This window comes from Lytechinus variegatus, chromosome 5 (genome assembly GCF_018143015.1).
Source record: "Lytechinus variegatus isolate NC3 chromosome 5, Lvar_3.0, whole genome shotgun sequence".
NCBI lineage: Eukaryota > Metazoa > Echinodermata > Echinoidea > Temnopleuroida > Toxopneustidae > Lytechinus > Lytechinus variegatus.
Window position 1 is genome coordinate 7,339,037 of NC_054744.1, and position 21,456 is coordinate 7,360,492.

The 21,456-nt window shown below is 36.5% G+C and overlaps 1 protein-coding gene across 3 annotated transcripts in view; it reads right to left on the reverse strand.

The window, feature by feature from the left end:
• Positions 1-21,456, reverse strand: part of LOC121415173 (unconventional myosin-Ie-like) — a 111,873-nt gene that overhangs the window by 41,357 nt on the left and 49,060 nt on the right. For all 3 annotated transcript variants that reach the window (XM_041608319.1, XM_041608321.1, XM_041608320.1), the window contains exons 11-22: positions 17,873-18,040; positions 17,043-17,126; positions 16,210-16,377; positions 15,373-15,458; positions 14,569-14,650; positions 13,316-13,422; positions 10,810-10,908; positions 10,076-10,220; positions 9,372-9,486; positions 8,181-8,350; positions 7,242-7,387; positions 2,676-2,825 (exon numbers count right to left, since the gene is read on the reverse strand). In XM_041608319.1, coding sequence (XP_041464253.1) covers positions 2,676-2,825; positions 7,242-7,387; positions 8,181-8,350; positions 9,372-9,486; positions 10,076-10,220; positions 10,810-10,908; positions 13,316-13,422; positions 14,569-14,650; positions 15,373-15,458; positions 16,210-16,377; positions 17,043-17,126; positions 17,873-18,040 — 1,520 coding nt within the window. The remainder of the gene's footprint in view (positions 1-2,675; positions 2,826-7,241; positions 7,388-8,180; positions 8,351-9,371; positions 9,487-10,075; positions 10,221-10,809; positions 10,909-13,315; positions 13,423-14,568; positions 14,651-15,372; positions 15,459-16,209; positions 16,378-17,042; positions 17,127-17,872; positions 18,041-21,456) is intronic.

Here is a 21,456-nt window from a genome sequence, read left to right on the forward strand (position 1 = left end):
CCAGTGCATTGTGTGTAAACATTTCTCTCATGTTTGATAGATGCAGGCTATTTTACAATGGAAAACACTCTGTCTCTCGGATAGGACGTTAAATGGAGGCCCCGTGTAGAAGAGAGTCACCACCTTTGCATGTTAAGAACCCACTGCACTATTTGTATAAGAGTAGGGGGAAACCCTGGTGTAGTGGTCCACCTGCATCCCCCCAATCAGTTATATCGGGAGGAGAGACCTGTGGGTCATAGTGATTCAGTTCGCTTTTCGCCTCCCAGGCACAGGTGACGCAAAACAAATAATAATAATCTTTTTTTTCTGGGGCTACTTATGATCTCACCACATCATTTTGCCAAATTATATTGAAGTTTACATTGAACCCTACAAATGTATGTGAATTTCAGGGGCTCTTTTTTTAAGTTTTCCAGAGCTCTGTAGGGCATTTCAGGGGAAAAATTCGCCCTGAGCCCTCGTTTAGCCAAGGATTGGCATTAAAATCAAGATTAACCATGAAGTCATTGATGGAAAATGTGCTTCTGGCAACAACCCCTTTTAAACTCTCTTCATCCTCTATTCTTGTTGTCTAAATAATGTTCTCTTGTCTGTCCCATCCTTTGTTTTTGTCTCCTAATTCCCGCCCCTCTCTCTTTCCCTCCCTCCCTCCTCACTCCCTCTCTCTCTGTTCTGTATGCCTCTACCCCTCTTTTGCATCATTTTTCTGTCTTCACAGCAAGTTTTCAGATGAGTACATGGATCTGGGTAGTCATGGCATAATAATTTTCTATTCCAATGTCATGCTCTGATACACATTTTTAAAACTGAAATACAAGTGTGCTGTAATTGAAAAAATTATATTTCAGGTTTTCATTGGACAAAATAAAACTGTATCGAGTTAAAATTTCACACATAAGGGCCTTGTTGCATAATTTAATGTAGACAGCTGGCAGCCGTCTGTTTCGAGGAGTTTTTTAACATTTTTTTTTTATTCTCTTCGTACACAGACGGCTCGCTATCGTGCAGCCACCATTAGGGGACTTGCAATGCAAAATCCCCCCGTCGGGGCTTTTCAATTTTTGTCCTTAATGAATAAAAATTTCGAAAATTATAGTGACCAGAGTGCAAACTTATATTCCCTCTTGGCATCATTGCCAAAAAACGGAGAAAAATGAAGTTAAAAGGAACAAAAACAGTGACTTACCTTGGCTGTCGCGCAAATTCACTTCCCCGTTTTATCCGATCTTAAGTACATAAACATATGGTCATTGAGTCCCCTGTACAGATCGCGCCAGATCACGTTAGAACTTCGGTCTCTGTATTAGGTGAGTGAAGCCAACGAAGTTCAGCTGAACAACCAACAAAACAGAGACCGAAGCTTTTGGTCTAAATTTAATGTTACTATTATGGTAAGTTTGCCATCCAATGGTAAATACCATGGAAACGTTGATTAACAGCCAATCAGAATGAACTTGGATGGAAAAGTTACCACAATGGTAACTGTCATGCAATGGGATCCAGGTCTTGACAACAGGCCAATTAGCTCTGTTATTAACACCTTCCTGCGTTATATAACAAGACTAATGCAAGTAATGGACATACAAGCAGACATCACTTCTGCTCAGGAAAACGATAAAAGAAATCTTTACTCATCTAGTTTATAGGGTTCAACAATGAAAATTCATTCAATTGATACTTGTTCCTGTAAGTATGAAGCATGCTAGTAAATTGTTAGGAATAAAAGGGTAGACCTACTGGCAAAAAAGGAGCTGTTAGACATTACTCATTTGGAATGAATTTCCTTAAAAGTAACTTATATTTAAGATAAAAATATTAGAGGAAGATGAAATAAAAGAAGGATGCAAAAAAATGAATCAGTAGGCATGAACATCACCTAAATTAGCTTTCTTTTTACTAAGGAAATATCTGTTTCATTTGAAAATTAGTGCCAAGAGGTTGAATTCAAACCTTTGCCTGAAAGTCCTAACTTGAGCCCCATAAAAAAGGGCCTGAGCTCGAATTCAAATTGAAACATCAATTCTGATTGTTTACTTGTCGGCCACCTGAACAACAGACATGAAAAATTGATGTTGATTGGCAAAATAAGCTTTGTGATTGATTGCTATTTTTAGATTTCAAAGCCGTGAGAGAAAAAATTGGAACTTCACTTCTTCCATTGTTCTCTTTTTGTCTCATGTGTGAATTTGAAAACACCAACATCAGCAAGAACAGTTATCACGTTCAAACTAAGCTCTATTTGAAACAACCATCCTGATTTGTAACAATTTGAGCAAAATCCACATGTAACAATGATCTTGGAGCTGATAGAAGGCGAGTGCTCTTATGATGGTCAGATGCAGTGCTTTTAAGACACACTAAAATCTTCATTAAGGTGCCGTGGCATCAACCCTTACACCTAGGAGGAATCAGCTGAAGACTGTTCTGCTTGGCGCACCACGGTTAGGGCTGGTCTGTCAGGCTATGAGTCAACAGGTGGAAAAGCAAGAACAAGAATGCCAGCATCGAAAAAAGGCAGAGCAAGCGCCATCACTGAGCCTGCCCCACTGCCAGCTTTTGCTTGGTCTATTCAGCCATCTTCGAACCTACAAGAATTTGTGAAGTTGTGGTTGTCTTCGCAAGCTAAGGACAACATGGCCATTACACAAAATAGGTTTGCATCCTTTACTCACGAGTCATTGAAGTTGACAATGAGCTTCTGCTGGAGAGTTTCTTGGAACTTCTTGTCGAGTACCGTCAGGAATTCAGTCTTGAAGACGGACTCCAGAAGGCTGTCGTATTCCTCTGTTACATGGAGAACAAACAGGTCATCTTGAAGAGTACTGCAGAGAATCCAGATAGAAAAAAAAGAGAAATAAGGATAAGGGTTTGATAACTTTTTTTAATTCCATAAGATAATAAAAACTTTTCATTTGTCTGGCTCCTAGGTTATCCCTATTCTTACTTCCCTTACTTACTTTCTTACTTTCCTTCAGCAAGAAATTGATCCACAATGTGCTGCACTCAACCCAGGTGAGGTAAATGGGTACCTGGCAGGAATTTATTCCTTAAGAAACGCAGCGCGCGTAAGAGCTGCACTGCTAAAGCCAGGGTAATTATGCTGCATATACTGTAGAGCGCTTAGAGACTTCTGACATAGAAAGCATTAAGCGCTATATAAGCAAGTATAATTAATATTATTATTACTTCACTCTATGAAGTGCTCAAGTCATGATGATTTGAGAGCAAGTTTGCATCTGACCTAGAAAACATACATAAATCATTTCAAGAAGGTCTAACATTTAGCAGATAGATGCAAAATTCATCATAGATAAAATTTGGCGAGTGCAGAAAAGCCGCTATGGAAAGACGCATAGTGCCTTTATAGTGAAATTCCTTCTAAAGATTTTTGACAAAGTACTTAATATACTTTAGCAGATATCAATCTTTATTTGCTACAATTGACCAAGGTGCGATAAATAAGTACACAAAATACCTTATTGGTAGCTATGCTAAAGCCAAGGTAATAGTTATGGAGAACCATGGGATATATAAATGTAAGATATAATAACAATAAGATCACTAATAACACAAGCTCATTATTTCATTTCAATTGATGAAAGAAACTCAAATATCTCAATTATGTGACAATAAAGCAATTATCTTCACCAATGAGCTGCTTGCACCTAAATCATGTGTCTCAAGTAGTAATAGTTTCATCTACAGAAAATGCATTGTACTTGTACGACAATTCAACAATGAAAATATACATATACACAATAACAAACATGAAATCGTAAGTGTGTGTGATTAGTACATTCTTGGCATTAATTGACATCATTGTAACATAAGACAACAATATGCTGTACTTCAAAAAGATATTTTTTTATCTATTTTTTATTGGACTTAAATCCCCAATTTGCATTCACTATCATGGCCTTTGTTGCTTTGTTTATTGTTGTTTTTTATTATGTTTCGATGTTACTACGTTTTCTTATTTTTCATCAATTTTTGATAAATTTTCTGTTGTTTTTTCTTTTTGATTTATCTGCGTTGATTAGAATCGAAATCTTGTTGGGGTGGAGTTGACCTTTGATATGGATTTACCTCAAAAGTAACAACAAATTCGATTAAAACTGAACAACAAAGTTGATTAACAGTAAAGAAAACATGATTATAATAGCATGATTTCAGAAAATAAACATTTGTTGTGGTCAAAGGTAATATAACCATGTAAAATATAATTTGACCGCTATGTGAATATGATATAGGTGTAACCTTACAATAGAGAAACATTCTATCACCCCAAAGAGTACTCTGGACAAAGCCTAGCTTAATTACGATATCCCATCACTTAATTAGGTTAATTATTAAATGAAAGACAATAGGCTGCCCAAGTAGCCAAACATAATATGATGTTCTCTAGAAAAACAAAAACAAAAAGTAGTATGCTATAAAAGTGATCCCAAATTATTAAGGTTGGCTCTGTTTACTGTGAAGTATTAATTTTCTTTAATTAGTTGGTGCAAGACAATAGACTGACAAACAAAAGTTGCTTTTGCATGATAAATCCAGAATAATGAAAGGGTTATCACCTAGCATGAATGGGAGAATAAGTTATTTGATCCGAAGTTTTTTGTTCATACTACTCAAATGTACTTATCATTTGGCAGGCTGTTGGGACTGGAATCTGCTTAGAAACAACAAATTAGATACATGTAATATCTGTATGCATTTCAAAGAGATTTTTGACATTTCACTTTGATTTTATGGACAATTAAATGGATGACATTCTGGAGAAAATTTTACGATAAAGTTGGGCAATTACATGTATAGCATCAAGGTTAAGTTTGGACAATAATGATAATAACAATCCGCTTTAAACTGCTTAATACATCGTAATAAAGTCTCTAAAGAGTTTTCTAATACAGTATTACCCGAGTCATCAGATCTAGGCATGCATGCACGCAATGTGTGCACCTTCATCACTCCCTGGGGAGCACTCCAACAAGAGTCCCAAGACCCAATTGCTCGACATACTAAATGTATATTCATAAGCTATTGCATCCTACTGGGTACCATACACATTTAGCACCTGGGGGAAGAGTGGCTAAGTGTGGATTAATGCCACAGCAGCATGCCAAAGTACAAGTGCAACATGTCCAAAGTTAGATCTTTCAACTCTTATTTGTGGTCTGTTGTCCGATAAGTCAATATACCACATCATATACTGGTTAAAAAAAATGAATTGCTTGAGGAAAACCGAGAAAATCCCAACTATTTCCTGACTGGGTGGGGCTGCCGGATAACATCAACCACAAATAAATATCATGTATCTGGATTAATTGACAGCGACAATTGACACATAAACAGTAGTCCTGATAAAGAGCAGTGATATCCCGTTAGAACTACACCTGGACAATATCCAAATCCCATTGCCGAGATTTGAAATGGAGAAGGGGGTAGGCCTACATATAGTAGTAATGCAGATCTAGACAAAAATGTAAGCATTACAACTTAACATGATTCTGAATGAATTGTGAAAGATTTAGCCTGCCAGGGAAACTCAGATATATTGGATGGCACTGAAAGTTAAGCCTAGGTTATCAAACTTTGACCACACTTTGAGAGAGTGCTGGTTGCCAAGTCATTCACTGTTTTCAGCCAGCAAAGAAGATGTGTTTAAAAACAATGCAGTGAAATGAGAGAATGGGGATAACACCAGTTTACAATCAATTTTTCATGAAGTATCCATACATTGTCTTTGCCAAGAACATTGAATATGAAACCTAGCATTGCACACTATCTTGAATTCCAATTCTTGTTTTAGTCTGGATTGAATTATGATTATTATCATAAGTTCATTTTCTGCAAACATGGAATATATTTACGTGTGGAAATTGTCTGCACATTTCATGCAGCGTGACAATAAAGTAATGAAACCATGCAAAATATACATTGCAGTTTAAAATGCAAGTGTATATAAATCCTGAAATGTCAATGAAATCAAAATGTGCTAGATTGTTTATCCAACTGGATAAAGACTATGATGATAAGTAAATTTTTCCATGAATCATTCAAGAATAAAAGTTAAAAAAATCAATTATAAAAATATTAACTATGGATGTGAATGTCTCAATAACGTTTTTTTTTTAACACAACAGAAGAATATTAGAAGGCTTAAGTCTGAGAGATTTTACTCCATAAAGATCACAGCTTCACCTGTACCAGACAAAATCTTTGGAGAACTTAAAGTGACCTTGCCCTACCTTCAGGAGAGTGGGCTGCCATCACCTAGCAAAGCCACCAAACAAGATCACCTAGCAACGTAGAGAACAAACTATGACTTGAATTGTTGAATCACTGTAGCTGAGATATCTTAAGACTGGTTGCCAAACACGCATTTAACCACAATCTAACGCCTCCTAACAAACAGGTGAAAAGGTTCAGGTGTGGGGACAGACATGTTCTTACACACACACACACACAGTACACTCAGCACTGGATAGTTTTAAAATGTGGGTGTACTTGTTTTTTTTTAGACATGTATCAATCAGATTTGATTTTTTATGTCTGGAACCGACCTTTAGCGGCACCCTCCGAAAGACTTAATCAGAGCTCACACCTCCCCTGAATCAATTAATTCCCCACATGGCTTGGATTACAGGTGCGTTCCATTACACCTTCACTACTTATAATCCGATTGGGGATCTTAAACATATGGTAACTACTCGTTGAAACAATGGCAAAAAAACTTCCTACCATTCATCTAGCACTTCACATTTCAGTCGTTCATAAAATAGAAGCAGTAATATTTATTTTTTTGCCTTTATTATGTATCATAATCCCCGCAATTTTTCTTCATGCTATATATTACCAGTATTCCCTGAAGACGAATAGTCAACCTGCTCGAAACGTCGAGTCTCTCTACTGCTCCAACTCATCATCTCTATTTGCCGACTAAAGCCAGCATTTCCTCATCCGCCCTACTACTCAAGCTGTTTTCAACTCATCAATCTCTTCTGGTTTACAGTCCTTTTCAGGACTACATTCAAGAAAGAATACTCTACTCTCAAATCTCCACTTTCTCGCCTATCCATTTCCTTTTTCTTCTTCTATCCACTGTTTCTATAACAGTCCACATGGTGTACCATAAACCACATCAGCTATTGTACATGCCACCATGCAAACCTTCAAACAACAACAAGCCTAAATCTACAAGCAGCTTTGTGAAACAGCCCCCTGAGGTGACAACTCACCTGAGAGATACACTGTGTATATGGTTTAGAGGGATCTTCCTTTTGACAACGTCCCGGATCTGACCTTTCTCTGGACCTTTCTTGATCTGTTCCCGACCAATCAGATAGATGTTCCTGCCCGACAGGAGAAGGTCTCGCTTCGTAACCTGATGTGATCGATGAATAAGGAGAAAGAAACAGTAAATAGACACTGCTTCATTGACACTGCTTATCTAACTTCGGTACAAACCTCGCACGACTTCACATTTTGTTTTATACCATTATATTTTTAATTTATGATTTTCTATCTTGAATATATCTTTTTTTCAAAGGTGTAATACTTATTTTTTGCCTTTATTATGTATCATAATCCCCGCAACTGTCATTATATTTTTCTTCATGCTATATTTTACCAGTATTCCCAGTGTACAGGTTGGTTGGGCGGAGGACCATCAGGTCACAGTGATTAAGTTTGCTCTCCTCTTCCCTGGCCACTTACTGATGCACTGGGCAAACTGCTATCAAATATTGCATGTACCTGTATAATTTTTCAATGTCATTTTATCTAGTGATTGATATTGCTTTTGTAATCTTGAATATGTTTGAAGTGCTGAACAAATACTAAATAAATATATACACAATAAGCTCAGATTCAGCTTCAGAAATAAAGAAAAATGTAAATTGCCTGTGCCTACACTAGCAAAAGTTCTTGAGGCCCAATTTGTTCAGCTACCAATTTATTCTCCATAGAACTTTTCATAGAATTCAGCACTTTGCTTCATTTTGAGAGAACCAAACATTCTACAGAACATAGTAAGCATAAAGAAATGTGCCCTGTAAAGTGGGGAATGAAATAACTATCCAATGTGCAATGAGAAAAAACAAATATATCCCTTGAAAAATTGCAGGGTACATGTCTCTGATTGGCTAGATAAGTCACATGACATCCACTTTACTGACCTTGAATCTCCTGTCATATTTGTTGACCTTGTCAGCAAACTCTATCCTCTCTCTCCTGGCTACCATGGCCTGTAGGGTTACGTTGTGCTCAAAGCCAATGTAGTCCCCGACAAAGTTACGATTCAGACTGTAACGCCTTCTCTCCTTTTTGTTGAACAGGATGTCGCTGGCTGCAAGAGGAGAATGATGATGATAATGATTATGATGGTGACAATTAGGATGAAGAAAGTAAGGTTGATGATGACAGTGATAAAAATGATGAGGATGCCAGTGATGAAGACGATGGTGACAAAAATAATGGTATCAATGAGGATGATAATAATGATGATGGTGATGATGGGGATGATGATGATGATAATGAGGATGGTGGTCATGATGATGTTGATGATGATGATGATGATGATGGTGATGATGATAATAATGATGGTGGTGGTGGTGGTGGTGATGATGATGATGATGATGATGATGATGATGATGATTTTGAAAATAATGGTGATGATGATGAGGAAGAGGAGAAAGATGGCAATCATGATGATATGGTGATGACAAGGAGGACAAGGAGGGGGAAGAGGACAGAGATCATGATAATCATTCATTCAACAATGAACAATTCTAAACTTGATGGAAATTGTACCTATAAATGTGAGTTAAGAGAATCATAAGGCATCATCAATATTTCAATGTACGTGAAATTACGTGTAGATTGTGTGAACTATATGAAGTTGAACCATCAAAGAGTATAGATTATCATAACATAATAAACATAATTCAAATAAACATAATTCACGTACAAAGTCCATATGATCACTTAAATGAGAATACACAGATCTGGAGTGGGGGACCTATAAACACTCCATTGCTTATCATTTCCTTCTGTTACAGATGTGGAATATATAGCAAATAATCACATTGTGAATGGAAGAGACAGGATCACTTTCTCATACACTCCAATGCTTAACTTCTGATGTCTAATAGGGTCTGAATTTTATTTCATTTCTTAACTTTGAGAAATATAAAGCAAATAATCATGTTTTTATTGCAAGAGATTGGACAAATTATCACCTTTTCAGCTATATACACTTCATTTCTTAACTATGATGTATAATAGGGCCTTAATATATGTTTTGGGGGGTTTGGTGGATTATAAAGCAAATAATCATGTTTTGGTTTTGGTGACCAATGGTAACATACCTTGCTGTTTGAGTCTGAGATAGTACTTGTGTGCATTGAATTGTCTGAATGCTTTCTGAATGATCCTAGCATGAAAGTCAAACTTCCTCTCTCTCTGTTCCTCCAGTAGAAAGAGCTAAAAAAAACACACAAAAACAATTGTGAATCATAATAATAATAATATGCAACATTTCCATAGTGCTTCATAAATGTTTTTGAGGGCTGCATAGTATTACCCCGGCTTTTGCACGGCGACCCTGATCAGGCACTCCAACTAGGTATTAATTTACTACAACTGGGTGGAGAGAGGCAAATGTCTATTAACATCATGCCAAAGGCACGATTACTGCAGTGGGATTTGAACCCCTGAACGTGCAGTTCAAAGTCCGGAGACTTCTCCACTATTAATGCCAAGACACCTCTACAGGTGCGCATCTTATTACCAATGAGGGAAATTCATAAATCTTGGTATTAAAAACGATGATTGTTTCAGTGAAGATGGCCTTGTATGTTGACCAATTTAAGAAAGCCATTTAATCCCATCTATTTTGCTAAGATGACGATAAAGTGCTGATCACTCTGAGGTGCTGAATTCTTGTTTTATTGGCCCAGACATGGAGTTTAAGTGTATGCAAAGCTTTGTAAGTGGAAGGAAAAGGGGCTATATCAAATGCCTATTGGATTGAATTTGATTAGAAAGATTGTTTTCTCATTGTATTACTTACAGACTCTGGTTTCCTGATGAAGACTTTGTTCCTTCCTAATTGGTACTCGTCATCGTCCATGTTAACTGAACGTAGCAGATGAGTGACCCCAGCCCTGACATCACCGCTCCACCTTGGCCACGTTTCCTTTGTCAATATGGCATATCTAGAGATGACAAAAGACAAAAACATTTCAAAGATTCAAAATATAGAACATCTGTAGATACAGATGCACACACTGGTAATAATAATGCCTGTTGCCTTTCCATTTATTTTAATTCAGGAAAAATAAAGTATTGCTGGATATACGTATTGGCCAATTGCCACAGATTGAACCTCAGACCTTTGTGTGTCTTGTCAAGTGCTGTAGACCACTGAGCCACCGCACCTTCACAGCAAACAATATATTGCAAACCTATCGCTCATTGCAAATAAATAACCTATCGTTTTATTCATTTATTTATTTATTACGTCTATTTTACCAGGGTGACTCTGTCAGTGGTTCAACGACTGTTATACTTAGAGGCCCTGGATATATCGTTCACTCTAAATTTAGGATGAGAATGTTGTTCCCCTTCTTGTACCTTCTGCTTCTTCTCTCTTCAATAAAGACTTGATAGGTATCCTTTGGTAACTACCTTCTAACTTCAAGTGATGTTACATTACTCTCTGTTCTTCATTTCTCCATACATTCTGAGCGATAAATCATTAATATGAGCTCTTTTTTATAAAGGTCTCTGCTTCCACGTACATACCTCCTGAGAAACTTATCAAATTCTCTCCTGTAAGCGAAACCAGCTCGCCTGACCCTGATGTTCTCCTTCAGTCCCAGATATTCAACTTGATGGTGCACCCTGGATGTGAGCAAACAAATGTAGAAATGTGGGTAATCAAGAAATATCAAGACATACATTTAAGCCTGGTTCACATCTTTGTCTTTTAAGCTGCGTATTGTTGCATTAGCCAAAACAGCAATACACAACCTAGCGTAGCATACTACGAAGCAAAATATTCGGTTGCAATCACACTTTTGGCTACTGTTTATTTCCAATCCGTATAATGCCAATTTGTCAAATTGCCAACTTGTCTACTATCATTTGGTCTATCATTGATTCGTCCACTATCCACATGGTCTAATTGCCATTTCGTCTACTCACCATTTTGTCTAATAGCCAATTGGTCCAATAGCCATTTAGTCCATATACCATTTGGTCTAATTTGACTAAGTGTTAGTTGTACAAAATAAATGAAAATGAAATTATGTTAGACCAACTGGTTATGAGACGAAATGGTCATAGACAAAATGGTGATTAGACGATTTGATGATTGGACCATATGGTTATTGGGCGAAATGTTAAGACAAAATGTTGATGGACAGAATGGCATAAGACTAAATGAAAGTAGACCATGTGGTGAGTGGACGAGTTGGCAGAAGACAAATTGGCAATTTACCTTTGCATATGCGGTCAAGGGAGCTCATACAGGTTGCATGCAGTAAAGTGGGCTAAAGTGAGGTAATTCAAGGGAAATCGGGCATTAATGTTGCTGCAGCTGTTCGCTGTTGCTCCTTAGAAACCAATCACTACCATGGCATTGCCCTACATGTTTCAAACTTTTTTTTATGATGTGGTACCCAAGTCTGCGCACCTAACGATTTGAGTTAAGATTTAACATGAATTTCTTTTTTTTCACAAAATCTTTCAGTTAATAATGTTCCTTATATTAGTATGAGTAGGTGCACCAAATATTTCATAAAAATTTGAAAGAAATATAGAATTTTCTTGGAAAAAACCTCGGGCAGTCATTTTCAGATTGAAAAAAAAATGGTACCCCATGTCTGCGCACCCATTCACATTCCACACGATTCGGGTCAGGCTGCATTTTGAGGCCGTCACCATGTAATGCCCAAAATTCATTATTTTTCCACCATTTTGAGTCAGATTTTTTAATGAATATCTGTCTATGTGTTGCATGTGGAAAGTTTGTGTTCGTTGCGTATCTTCTTTTACTAGAATCGCGCAGATACGCGTGTGCGCAGACAAAGAGGACTGCGCAGAATTGGGGGAACTTGCCATACTAGCAGGTTATGTGACCTGCCACCTTAAACCTCTGTAAATAGCCAACATGGTAATGTGGTCTTCAAAAATTAAAAATTAGAAATTAGCTCATCTAAAAGAATTATTCTTCTTCATACTGTCAAAATTTAAAGTTGTAAAGTTGAACAAAATATGTCATACAAGAGTTCAAACTCCAAACCTTGTTTTCTCCTTATTCTTTTTTATCTTTCACCAAATATCTTTGATATGTCTTATTAAATATATATTACTTTTAAAACTTAGGATGAGTTTTTGTCAAGCTCAATAAAAAAAAATTCCTTCATCTTGGGCGACTTATTGTTTATTTGGGGGTGGAAGCTAAGTAGGCAAAAAAATTGATTTCTTTTCTAGGCTTTCACAACATACTGTGTAAATCTACAATATTGGATAAGCTTTAATATTGCAGTGGATTGGGATTTCCAGGGCTTTTCAGAGCATATCGATGATCACCCCAAGCCCAGGGTCCCGCCTTACAAATGTGGTCATGCCATTGTTACTTATCTTGTTACGTAACATCGCTGGTTGCAGAGTTGTGCGCCCTTTGCATCAACCTGCAACTCGTTGTTAGATGCGTTGCAATGTCAACATATTTTCTTTTTCAAGTTTGTTCTGTCTGAAAAATAGATTTCCTCTCGAAAGCAGGTGTAACTTATTTTCTTGTGCTGACCAACGACCATATTTAGCATCTGAATATATGAATTGTTATGTTGGAAAGTTTTACAACGGCTTATTGACTGCTTGCTTATCGTCACCGATAGATGAGACTTAGTTCCAGATTGTTTCAGGACTGTATATACACTAAATTCTCTGGGCTGTTTTGATTTGACTAATAAATGTTCTTACAACAAGTAGACCTACAATTTACGCTTCGTCTTTTTGAGCCCTCAACACAAAGAGTCACGATTGATCCGATCAACCTCAACTGTATGGAAATCCATCAATGTCATAATTTTTTTCTTCAAGATATTTGCACAATGTCCTTTGAAAGCAAAGAGAAGCACAATAAATTTTTGAGAAAACAATGAATGTATGAATATAGAGTATATCTGATATTTAGATGATGATGTTGCTGGCTTTCCATAGTTGTGGTGGACCGGACAAATCGCAATTCTTTGTAAGAAAGGGCCCAGGTGAAATTTTTGTCACATGCAATCATTTTTCTCACCTTTTTTCTTCCCAATCATGCGGTCTCTTTGTCTCATTTGGTTTGATACAGCGGATGTAATGAGGGGTACATTTCATGAGCTTATCAACAAGCTTGTTTGCCTGAGTCTGAAAAAATAGAAACGACAAAATGTATATTACTAGTAGAGTTGTTAAAAAGAAACATAACATGTCCACTGCCTACCATCATCAACATCTTTGTTCACATGATAAGAACTTGCTAATTGTTCCTCCAATCTTAACAAAAACAAATGATAAATGTTCAGTCTGTGCAACAACCTTCCAAATTCCCTTATAACAATTGGTAAATTGGCCAAATTCAAAGCAGCTCTTAAAACTCACTTATGTACCTCAATGTACCTCAATGCAACAAAATGATCAAGGTAAAGACATCTTTTTGTTCTGAAGTGCATTGAGACACATATAGTTGGATTACGTGTTATTTGTGAAATGCGTTATGTGTTATCATGTGGAGCATTTTGGCAAGTGAATTAGCCTTTGGACTTTGAAACAGAGCGTCCTGGGTTGGAATCCCATCCATAGAGTGATTTCCTTCGGCTAGAAATCGATCCACAATGTGCTGCACTCAACCCAGGTGGGGTTATTTTTTTCTCTTTTGTCAAACAAGAAATAAAAACATACATGTAGGAGCATTGTGTCCCCTTATCGATCGCTCGGAATGGGTCTGCCTACCAAGGACGTCCTCAGTTTGTTGTGTATTCTCGTTCAAACGTGAAGTTTGGGTGTGTGTATGTGTGTCTTCGATTTCTATTGTGTGTTAGACCATGCTCTCAGTATACTTTCTTGAACTGGTTTCCCTTACACCAATCTAGAAGATTGTTTTGCTAGCGTCCTCATCACCATTTCCTGAACTGGTTTCCGGAATCACTTCACATCGCTAAAGGAACGCTCTCAGTAGAGTCAAAGGTCAACTCACTTTGAAACAGCAGTATAGGTATTCTACATACAGCGTATACTTAGCAGTGCACCAGCATGTGTGAAAATCGCTTCCCAAAGAACCGGTGTGTCCTCGCCTACGCTACGTTAAAACCAGTTTAACAAGGCAAAGCGGTCTTGAAAACCACATCACGAGGTGGTTTTCCAAATTGGTTCTGAAGACCATGATCGCTTCCAAGGCCGCCTCGAGTGTTCCCATTACATGTTAATCTGGTTTCCACTAAACTGGTTTGAGAATGCAGATGAGAACAGGGTCTTAGTATAGAAACACTGAATGACATCACTTGGATTGCTTACTTTGATTTTGCTGCTGGCTGTTGTTGGTCTTGACTTGGCTTGGCCTGATACCTTCTCTGGGAATAGCTCCAGGAAGAACGCGCTGTAAATGATCAAAAGAAAATACATGCAACAATTGAGCTTTAATTAGTAGAAAAGATCTTTAAAATGAAGAAAAAATAACAAACACAGATAATAAAACTGTGTATTCCTAGATGAGTGTACTACATTTATATTTGTAACCACCTAAAATCTCATACATCTAAGAAAATTAGTTTCAAACTGCTGCATGGAGTGATATTCAAAGATGGACACATGTGAATCAATAAACAAAAATATATCACGACATGCATAAGAAAAATATTAAAAGTAAATAACTCAATTCAAAGGAACACGGAATATTTATATTATATTTGATGGCTCAAAATTGAATACACAAAATATTCCAAGAGTTCGAAAAAATATTCCATGAATCGCAGACGAGTGGAATATTTCTGGTATTTCATGAAATAACGCCATCCAATATAATTATTATCATCTATCCCACCCTCCCCCCCAAAAAAATAAAAAAAGAGGGAGAAATTTGATTTAACAAGTCATATCACTTATTACATTATCCCATTATCACTTCATAGGATCAATTTTGGTCATTGACATGCGACTTGCATGTAGTTCATTATGACGTCATGGAGCGTAGTTGTGCTCTATGCTGCGCATCGCTTTGCTTCATTGTTGTACACGTTGTATATTTCACGCATTCACGCCAGCGCCCTAAACTGTTCAATAAGCTCTAGAACACTCATTATAGATGATAATAGAACTTACTTTTCACTGGACTGCATGAGTTCAATAAGATCGGTAAACAGTACATCTCGATTCTTTTCACAGAATCCCTCTACTGTATATCGTACCTAAATGAAGACAACATAAAAAATATTCATAAAGGTTTTAAAAAACTAATGAAATATGTCAAATTTACAATGCATAAAAGCAATTCAAACTGCTCTTTTCACTTCACATACTAAATAATAATCTTTTAATAAAATTGTAATTGAACCTTCGAAAAGCAACAATTATAAAATAAAATAAAACAAATTGGAATTTGTAAGGTTGAATAACAGACAAGAAACAAGAGTTTATTTAACACAATTTTTTGCGGACTGCTTGGAAGTTTCGCCAAGATTGCACAGTGTGAACAATTCCTACGTGAGTGAACTCAAAACTTCAAACCTAATTTTATTTTTACACTCTCGCAAAATTCATTCTGCATTCAATCAAGTACTTCTGACGGTAATTGTTGATCAATTTTGATAAGTTATATACTACTTTAAAGCTAAGGAGTTTCCTTTTCAAGCTCAATGAAAATCTAAAAATTCAATTCGGGTGACTTTTTGTTGCTTTTGGGGTGGCAGGTCACAAATGACTTTATGAAACATAATGTCTTGTTGGTGCAAGAATGCCCTTAGCAAAACATTTTTGCCCATCACATTGGTGCACAAATGCCTTTAGCAGTGCGCATAAATGAATCGTGTAAGGATATTTCTGCAGCGATGCAGTGAACGAAAATGTGGTGTTAAGGGCGATCCTGCCATCGACACGACGATACTAAGGCAAGCTAATCAATTACAAAGCAAGATCGAGCAGTGAGTGCAGTTTTCTAACCTGCCCTGCGTAATGATGTACGATGAATCCTCCACTCAAGACCTGGTAATGTTGATGCGTTCCTACCGCGCTGTTCATCTTCTGTAATAGCTTCTCGTCGGCACCCTCGCTCACTGCGTGCATGGTCGCACAGACGTCGTCCAGGATGCACATGATGCCAGGTGGTACCTTAGAGTACAGGAAAAAAGTACAGATTCACTTACAGGTCAAGTCCACCCCAACGAAAAGTTTATTTGAATACTTAAGAGAAAAAAATCAACAAGCATGACACTTTAAATTTCATCAAAATCTATCTCTCCCAATAGAATTTTACACTGAATCACTACTTACAAAAAAATTAAACCAAAATGTTATTTTTTTTTCATTTTTTAAATCAAACCAAAACTTAATCATTCTTCCTTCATGTTCATTGTCTACAAGTGAAAATAAATGTCAGATAAGGTTAAAACAACCCACCAATTACTGAATAGTCTAATTACTATAAAAATTGTACAGGGACCACTAGAAGAATAATACTCAATTTCTATGTAGCATAAATTAGAGTTAAGTCTCTTAGTGCTCTTAAATGGTAATATGAGATAGACAGCAAGAAAAAGAAAAGGAAAAACAATCACATTGAACCTAAATACATCACTATACAATTTTGAGACTGAATTTAGAGAATTTGGAACTACACATAATGCATCAATATCAGGAAAATTTGAATTTATCTTTGGAAAAGGTAACCCTTTAACACAGACTTGAATAGATCACCAGAAGAAAATTCTTTAATATTATCAGGAAGTTTACTCCATAGTTAAGAGACTGAATAAAACTGGGTAATAAGGTCATACCTTGCTCTCAATGAGATCGCATACGATCTTGTTGTTGAAGTAATCTATCTGCTTCCACTTTATACCTTCTGAGACATACTCTTCCTGTATAAAAATGAAAACATTAAAAATACTATATCTCATAATATAGGTATATTTACCCAGAGAAGCCACTTCAGTTCTGAAAACTGTTCTCCCCATGCGCCCTGCAATTATCATTACCCCGTCTTTAGCTGAAAATGGGTTCTACATAGTATTCAAGTGTGCATCTTTACAATTCATCACTATTTTCACTATGCCTTGCTTCAGCAACAAAAATGGCATCTTCACTTTACTAATCTATGACCATGTACTTCATTAATTCAATTTTGCCTTATGAAAAGTTCAATGAAGACATTTTTCCTGAACCCTATGAATCCTTTAATACTATAGAAAATGAAACCATAAAAAATAACATACTTCAGGTTGAAATTATAGCGGAAATGGATTTTATATGTGTGCATTTTTACAATTCATCACTATTTTCACTATGCTTTGCTTCAGCAACAAAAATGGAATCTTCAGTGTACTACTTTATAACAATAATAAATTAACTTTTGTCTTCTGAAAAATCTAATGAAGAAATTACTCGGTGACCACTATAAATCACATTACACAATACAAATTTAAAAGGAAGCTCGTGGTCAATGTGATATAACCTCCCTATTAAACCCCTTTTGACACTGTTTTGCCAACTTGGAAAATGCTTTTGCATGACAGACATGTACATGTATTACATTAGAGGAATAAAAAAGACAAGGTATGCACCTTTTTATATCTAATTTTTACCAATCTGTGATGTTTCACTTTACCTGCTCAGCTTTGAGTGTGAGCTCTATGAAGATCTGTTGGAGCTTCTCGTTCACAAAGTTGATGCAGAACTGTTCGAAGCCATTCTGTTGGAAGATCTCAAAGCCGTAGATGTCAAGAACTCCTATCGTGATCTCTTCCTTGTTCTTCTGCATGGCAATATTGATTGACTGAGAAAGAAAACAAATAAGAAGCTATTTAAAGATTTCAAATGAGTAGTTATTAAAGAGAGAGTTGCAGGTCAGTGGGAGGTGGAGCTGACTCAAACAGCTATATGAACAGAGATTTGGAAGATCTCAAAGTCGTAGATGTCAAGAACTCCTATCGTGATATTTTCCTTGTTCTTCTGCATGGCAATATTGATTGACTGAGTGAGATTTCAAACAAGTAGATATTAAATGAGAGTCAGTGGGAGGTGGAGCTGACTCAAACAGCTATGAACAGAGATTGGTAGCATGCCATGATCTCCAGATACAACACTTAACCCGTTGCCAACGGGAGCCGGATATATACGGTTCCCTAAAACTTATTCATGTACGGGAGCCGTATATAGTCGGTTCCCCAAAGGCTATTACTCGCATCCATTTGCAGGCTTTAAAAATACAATTTCATACTATGTTTCTGCCTTTTCTGTGTTATAATTACAATGTCCATTAATTAAACTACACATTCCAGAAAGTCATACGTTTTTACCTGTTGTTTCTATAGTTTATAAAGCATTATAAAACGAGTTATGCTTCGAAGAGAGTCCAATATTGGCGTACAGTGGGCATTGCCGCGATGGAAGCTTGATTTCAATGATTTTCAGTTTCGCAGAACCACGTATATACCGTAATCAATAAAAGTGAGGGAAAACAATGGGAGCAGCGAAATGCAACCCAAAACGCACGCAGAGCTGCGTGCGTGCGCTGATATGATCAACGATAGATCGAAAACGATCGATACTTTATAAGATTGCTTGTGAGGTTTCAAAAAGTCCGGGGTTCGATCCCGGCCGCGGCACCTATGCCCGTGAGCAAGGCATTTAATCTACAATGCTCTTTTATCCTGCTTTCAAATAAATGAAAATGCTATATGCATTACTGCTAACTAGGTGTGCACTTCTTTTTAAAAAAAATGGCGCCGTTGATAAAATATAGGAAGAAGAAAAATCATGGTTTCAGTTTATAACACATCGATTTTTGTTTTCTTCTTTCATTTAGGTGCATTATTTTGCCTCTTGAAAATGGCTGTCATAATATTCAACTTCATGAACTGATCAAGCTAGATCAAACTAGAAGAGAGTACACGACTTTAAGTTGATATCGATTTCTATAATCCTAAACAAAAAGTGTATACAGCTGGCTATTGAGAATACCTCGGATCGTACGTACACTCTATTTTGTTCTAACGATACGGATGTGGTAATCGATGGAGGCATGGCCCCCTTTCCTTTGAAAATCACAAAAGGGCATCCAGCGAAGGTCAATAAAGTTGCCACTTACTAACAATGTAAAAGAGTGACTTGAAAGGGAAGGATGTACGGATGAATTCACACTTTGTCAGTTTGGTTTAACACCAAAGAGTGATAAACGCCGTGACATAGGCATAATCATGCTAATGAAGACTAATATGTGTTATTTACGATGTACAAAGTATATGAAGCATGTTTTATCCATATCAGTAATCTCATATGAATTTTCGAAAAAAATATAAGGTTTCCCCAATTGATTTTATTCTGATTGAGTATGTTATCGTGGTTTGGTTTGACCTGCATATAAAAAAAATGTGATGCGATAGGAATCCAGAGCATGGAGTAAATATGCATTCCATGGATATATTATTCGAGAAGATAGAGGGAATGATAGGCAGAATATATTAAAATAAAATATTTATGTTTATGTCTGCAAACAGGCCTATAATGCTTTTCACGGAACAAATGATGTAAGCCGGGTAATGAATAAGTAGAACGCCTTGATCACAATGTTTAGTGGATATTATATGAATTATTAATCATTATCATCATGCGGCTCGATTAATTTTTTTTAATTGCTTGTTAGAAGGGTGCGAGAAAAACGGCGTAAAGCATATTGTGATTCCATATACGTCCATTCAGTTATTTGTTCATTTTTGGCCGTACTCCTTAGAATATAACAGACGTTCAACTTTGATAAAGATAAATATGAGATAAAGCAATCAGTACATGAATTGATTAATAAAGACAATTAATTAATTAATTAGAGATAATATATATCACTTAATATGAGCTGGAATATGATATTTAGGCAGGCGAGAATGGCCTTTCTATGTATCTCTTTTGAAGCACGCTCTTCCTCTTACAGTTCTCTAATTAACTCGTTATATTTGTATTTTCATCGGAGCTCTTATGGATTGTTGGCTACAAGGAAAAAGGAAGTGGAGAAATAAAACATAAGAATTATTTTAATACATCGAAATTCTGTAAAGGTGAATGTACCGGGTGAGAAATTATATACACTTACGACATTTTAGAATTATACTTTGGCAATGCAGGTCATTATTTTCAGAGTCCTTTTTCATCTTGACGAAATTGGATATTAAAACAAGCTGAACGCAGGAAATAATAATTTCCGAACGGAAAGTTCCTAAAATGTTAATCAAATCATATATTGTCCGAAAATTTGACAGTGAGTGTGGCGAAACAAATGGGGGGGGGGGGTTAAATGATGGAATATAATTTATATGCACTAGAATAAAAAAAGGGTATAAAATATAGTAATGGTGTAACTTGGGTTGCGATTTCATTGCTGACCTCTATTTCTCCCACCCCTTTGCTTGTCAAGTAAAGAAAAAGTAGCACATTTATAGTCCCCTCCACCAAGAATTCCTTGGTTCACCGCCGATCTCTGACAACTAGATTACCAGCAAAACCGAAAATGTCTTTCTGGTCACACTCATTTTTTTCCATTTTAAATTGTCCAACATATACTTAAGTTATTTTTTCTTGCATTTTCCATGAATTACTAATCATTTGTTAATCATTAAATCCTTTGCACATAAATGTCAAGAAAATAACCACACACGTTCTAAACTAGTGAAATAAGCTGAGAATTGTGTAAGTTCACAATAAATAAAACGGTTTGCAGGGACTTATTGTATATTCTTGGATAATGAAAGAAAGGCAGAATGTCTTGTTTTTAATACAATTTTAATTACTAGAATCATTTGATACATAATATTCATTTTTTACACAAATACATGGCAACGTCTCCGTTGGATTTTGAATTAAGGAAATAATTTGGAGGTTTTTGTTGAACATTTCTCGACGACGTATAAAATCTAGAAATCATTTGAAATTGATTATGGGCCGAATATGCTGGGCACCTATCCTAATGTAGGTTCTATTTTTTAGTATGGGTTGGGCTTGGAGGGCCGGGTTTGGACATATTTCTGTGATGACGAGAATATACTCAGAAGGGAAAAAATAGAGAGAGGGCCGGGGGGCACGGAACGGGAGATGAAGAAGAGAGAGAGAGCATAACCCACTTGTCTGCGCAGTGTTGTAGTACATTTTTTTCGATTAAAAGCGCCTCGTATGAAATTGAACCCTCTCCCCCCTGCGTAAGCT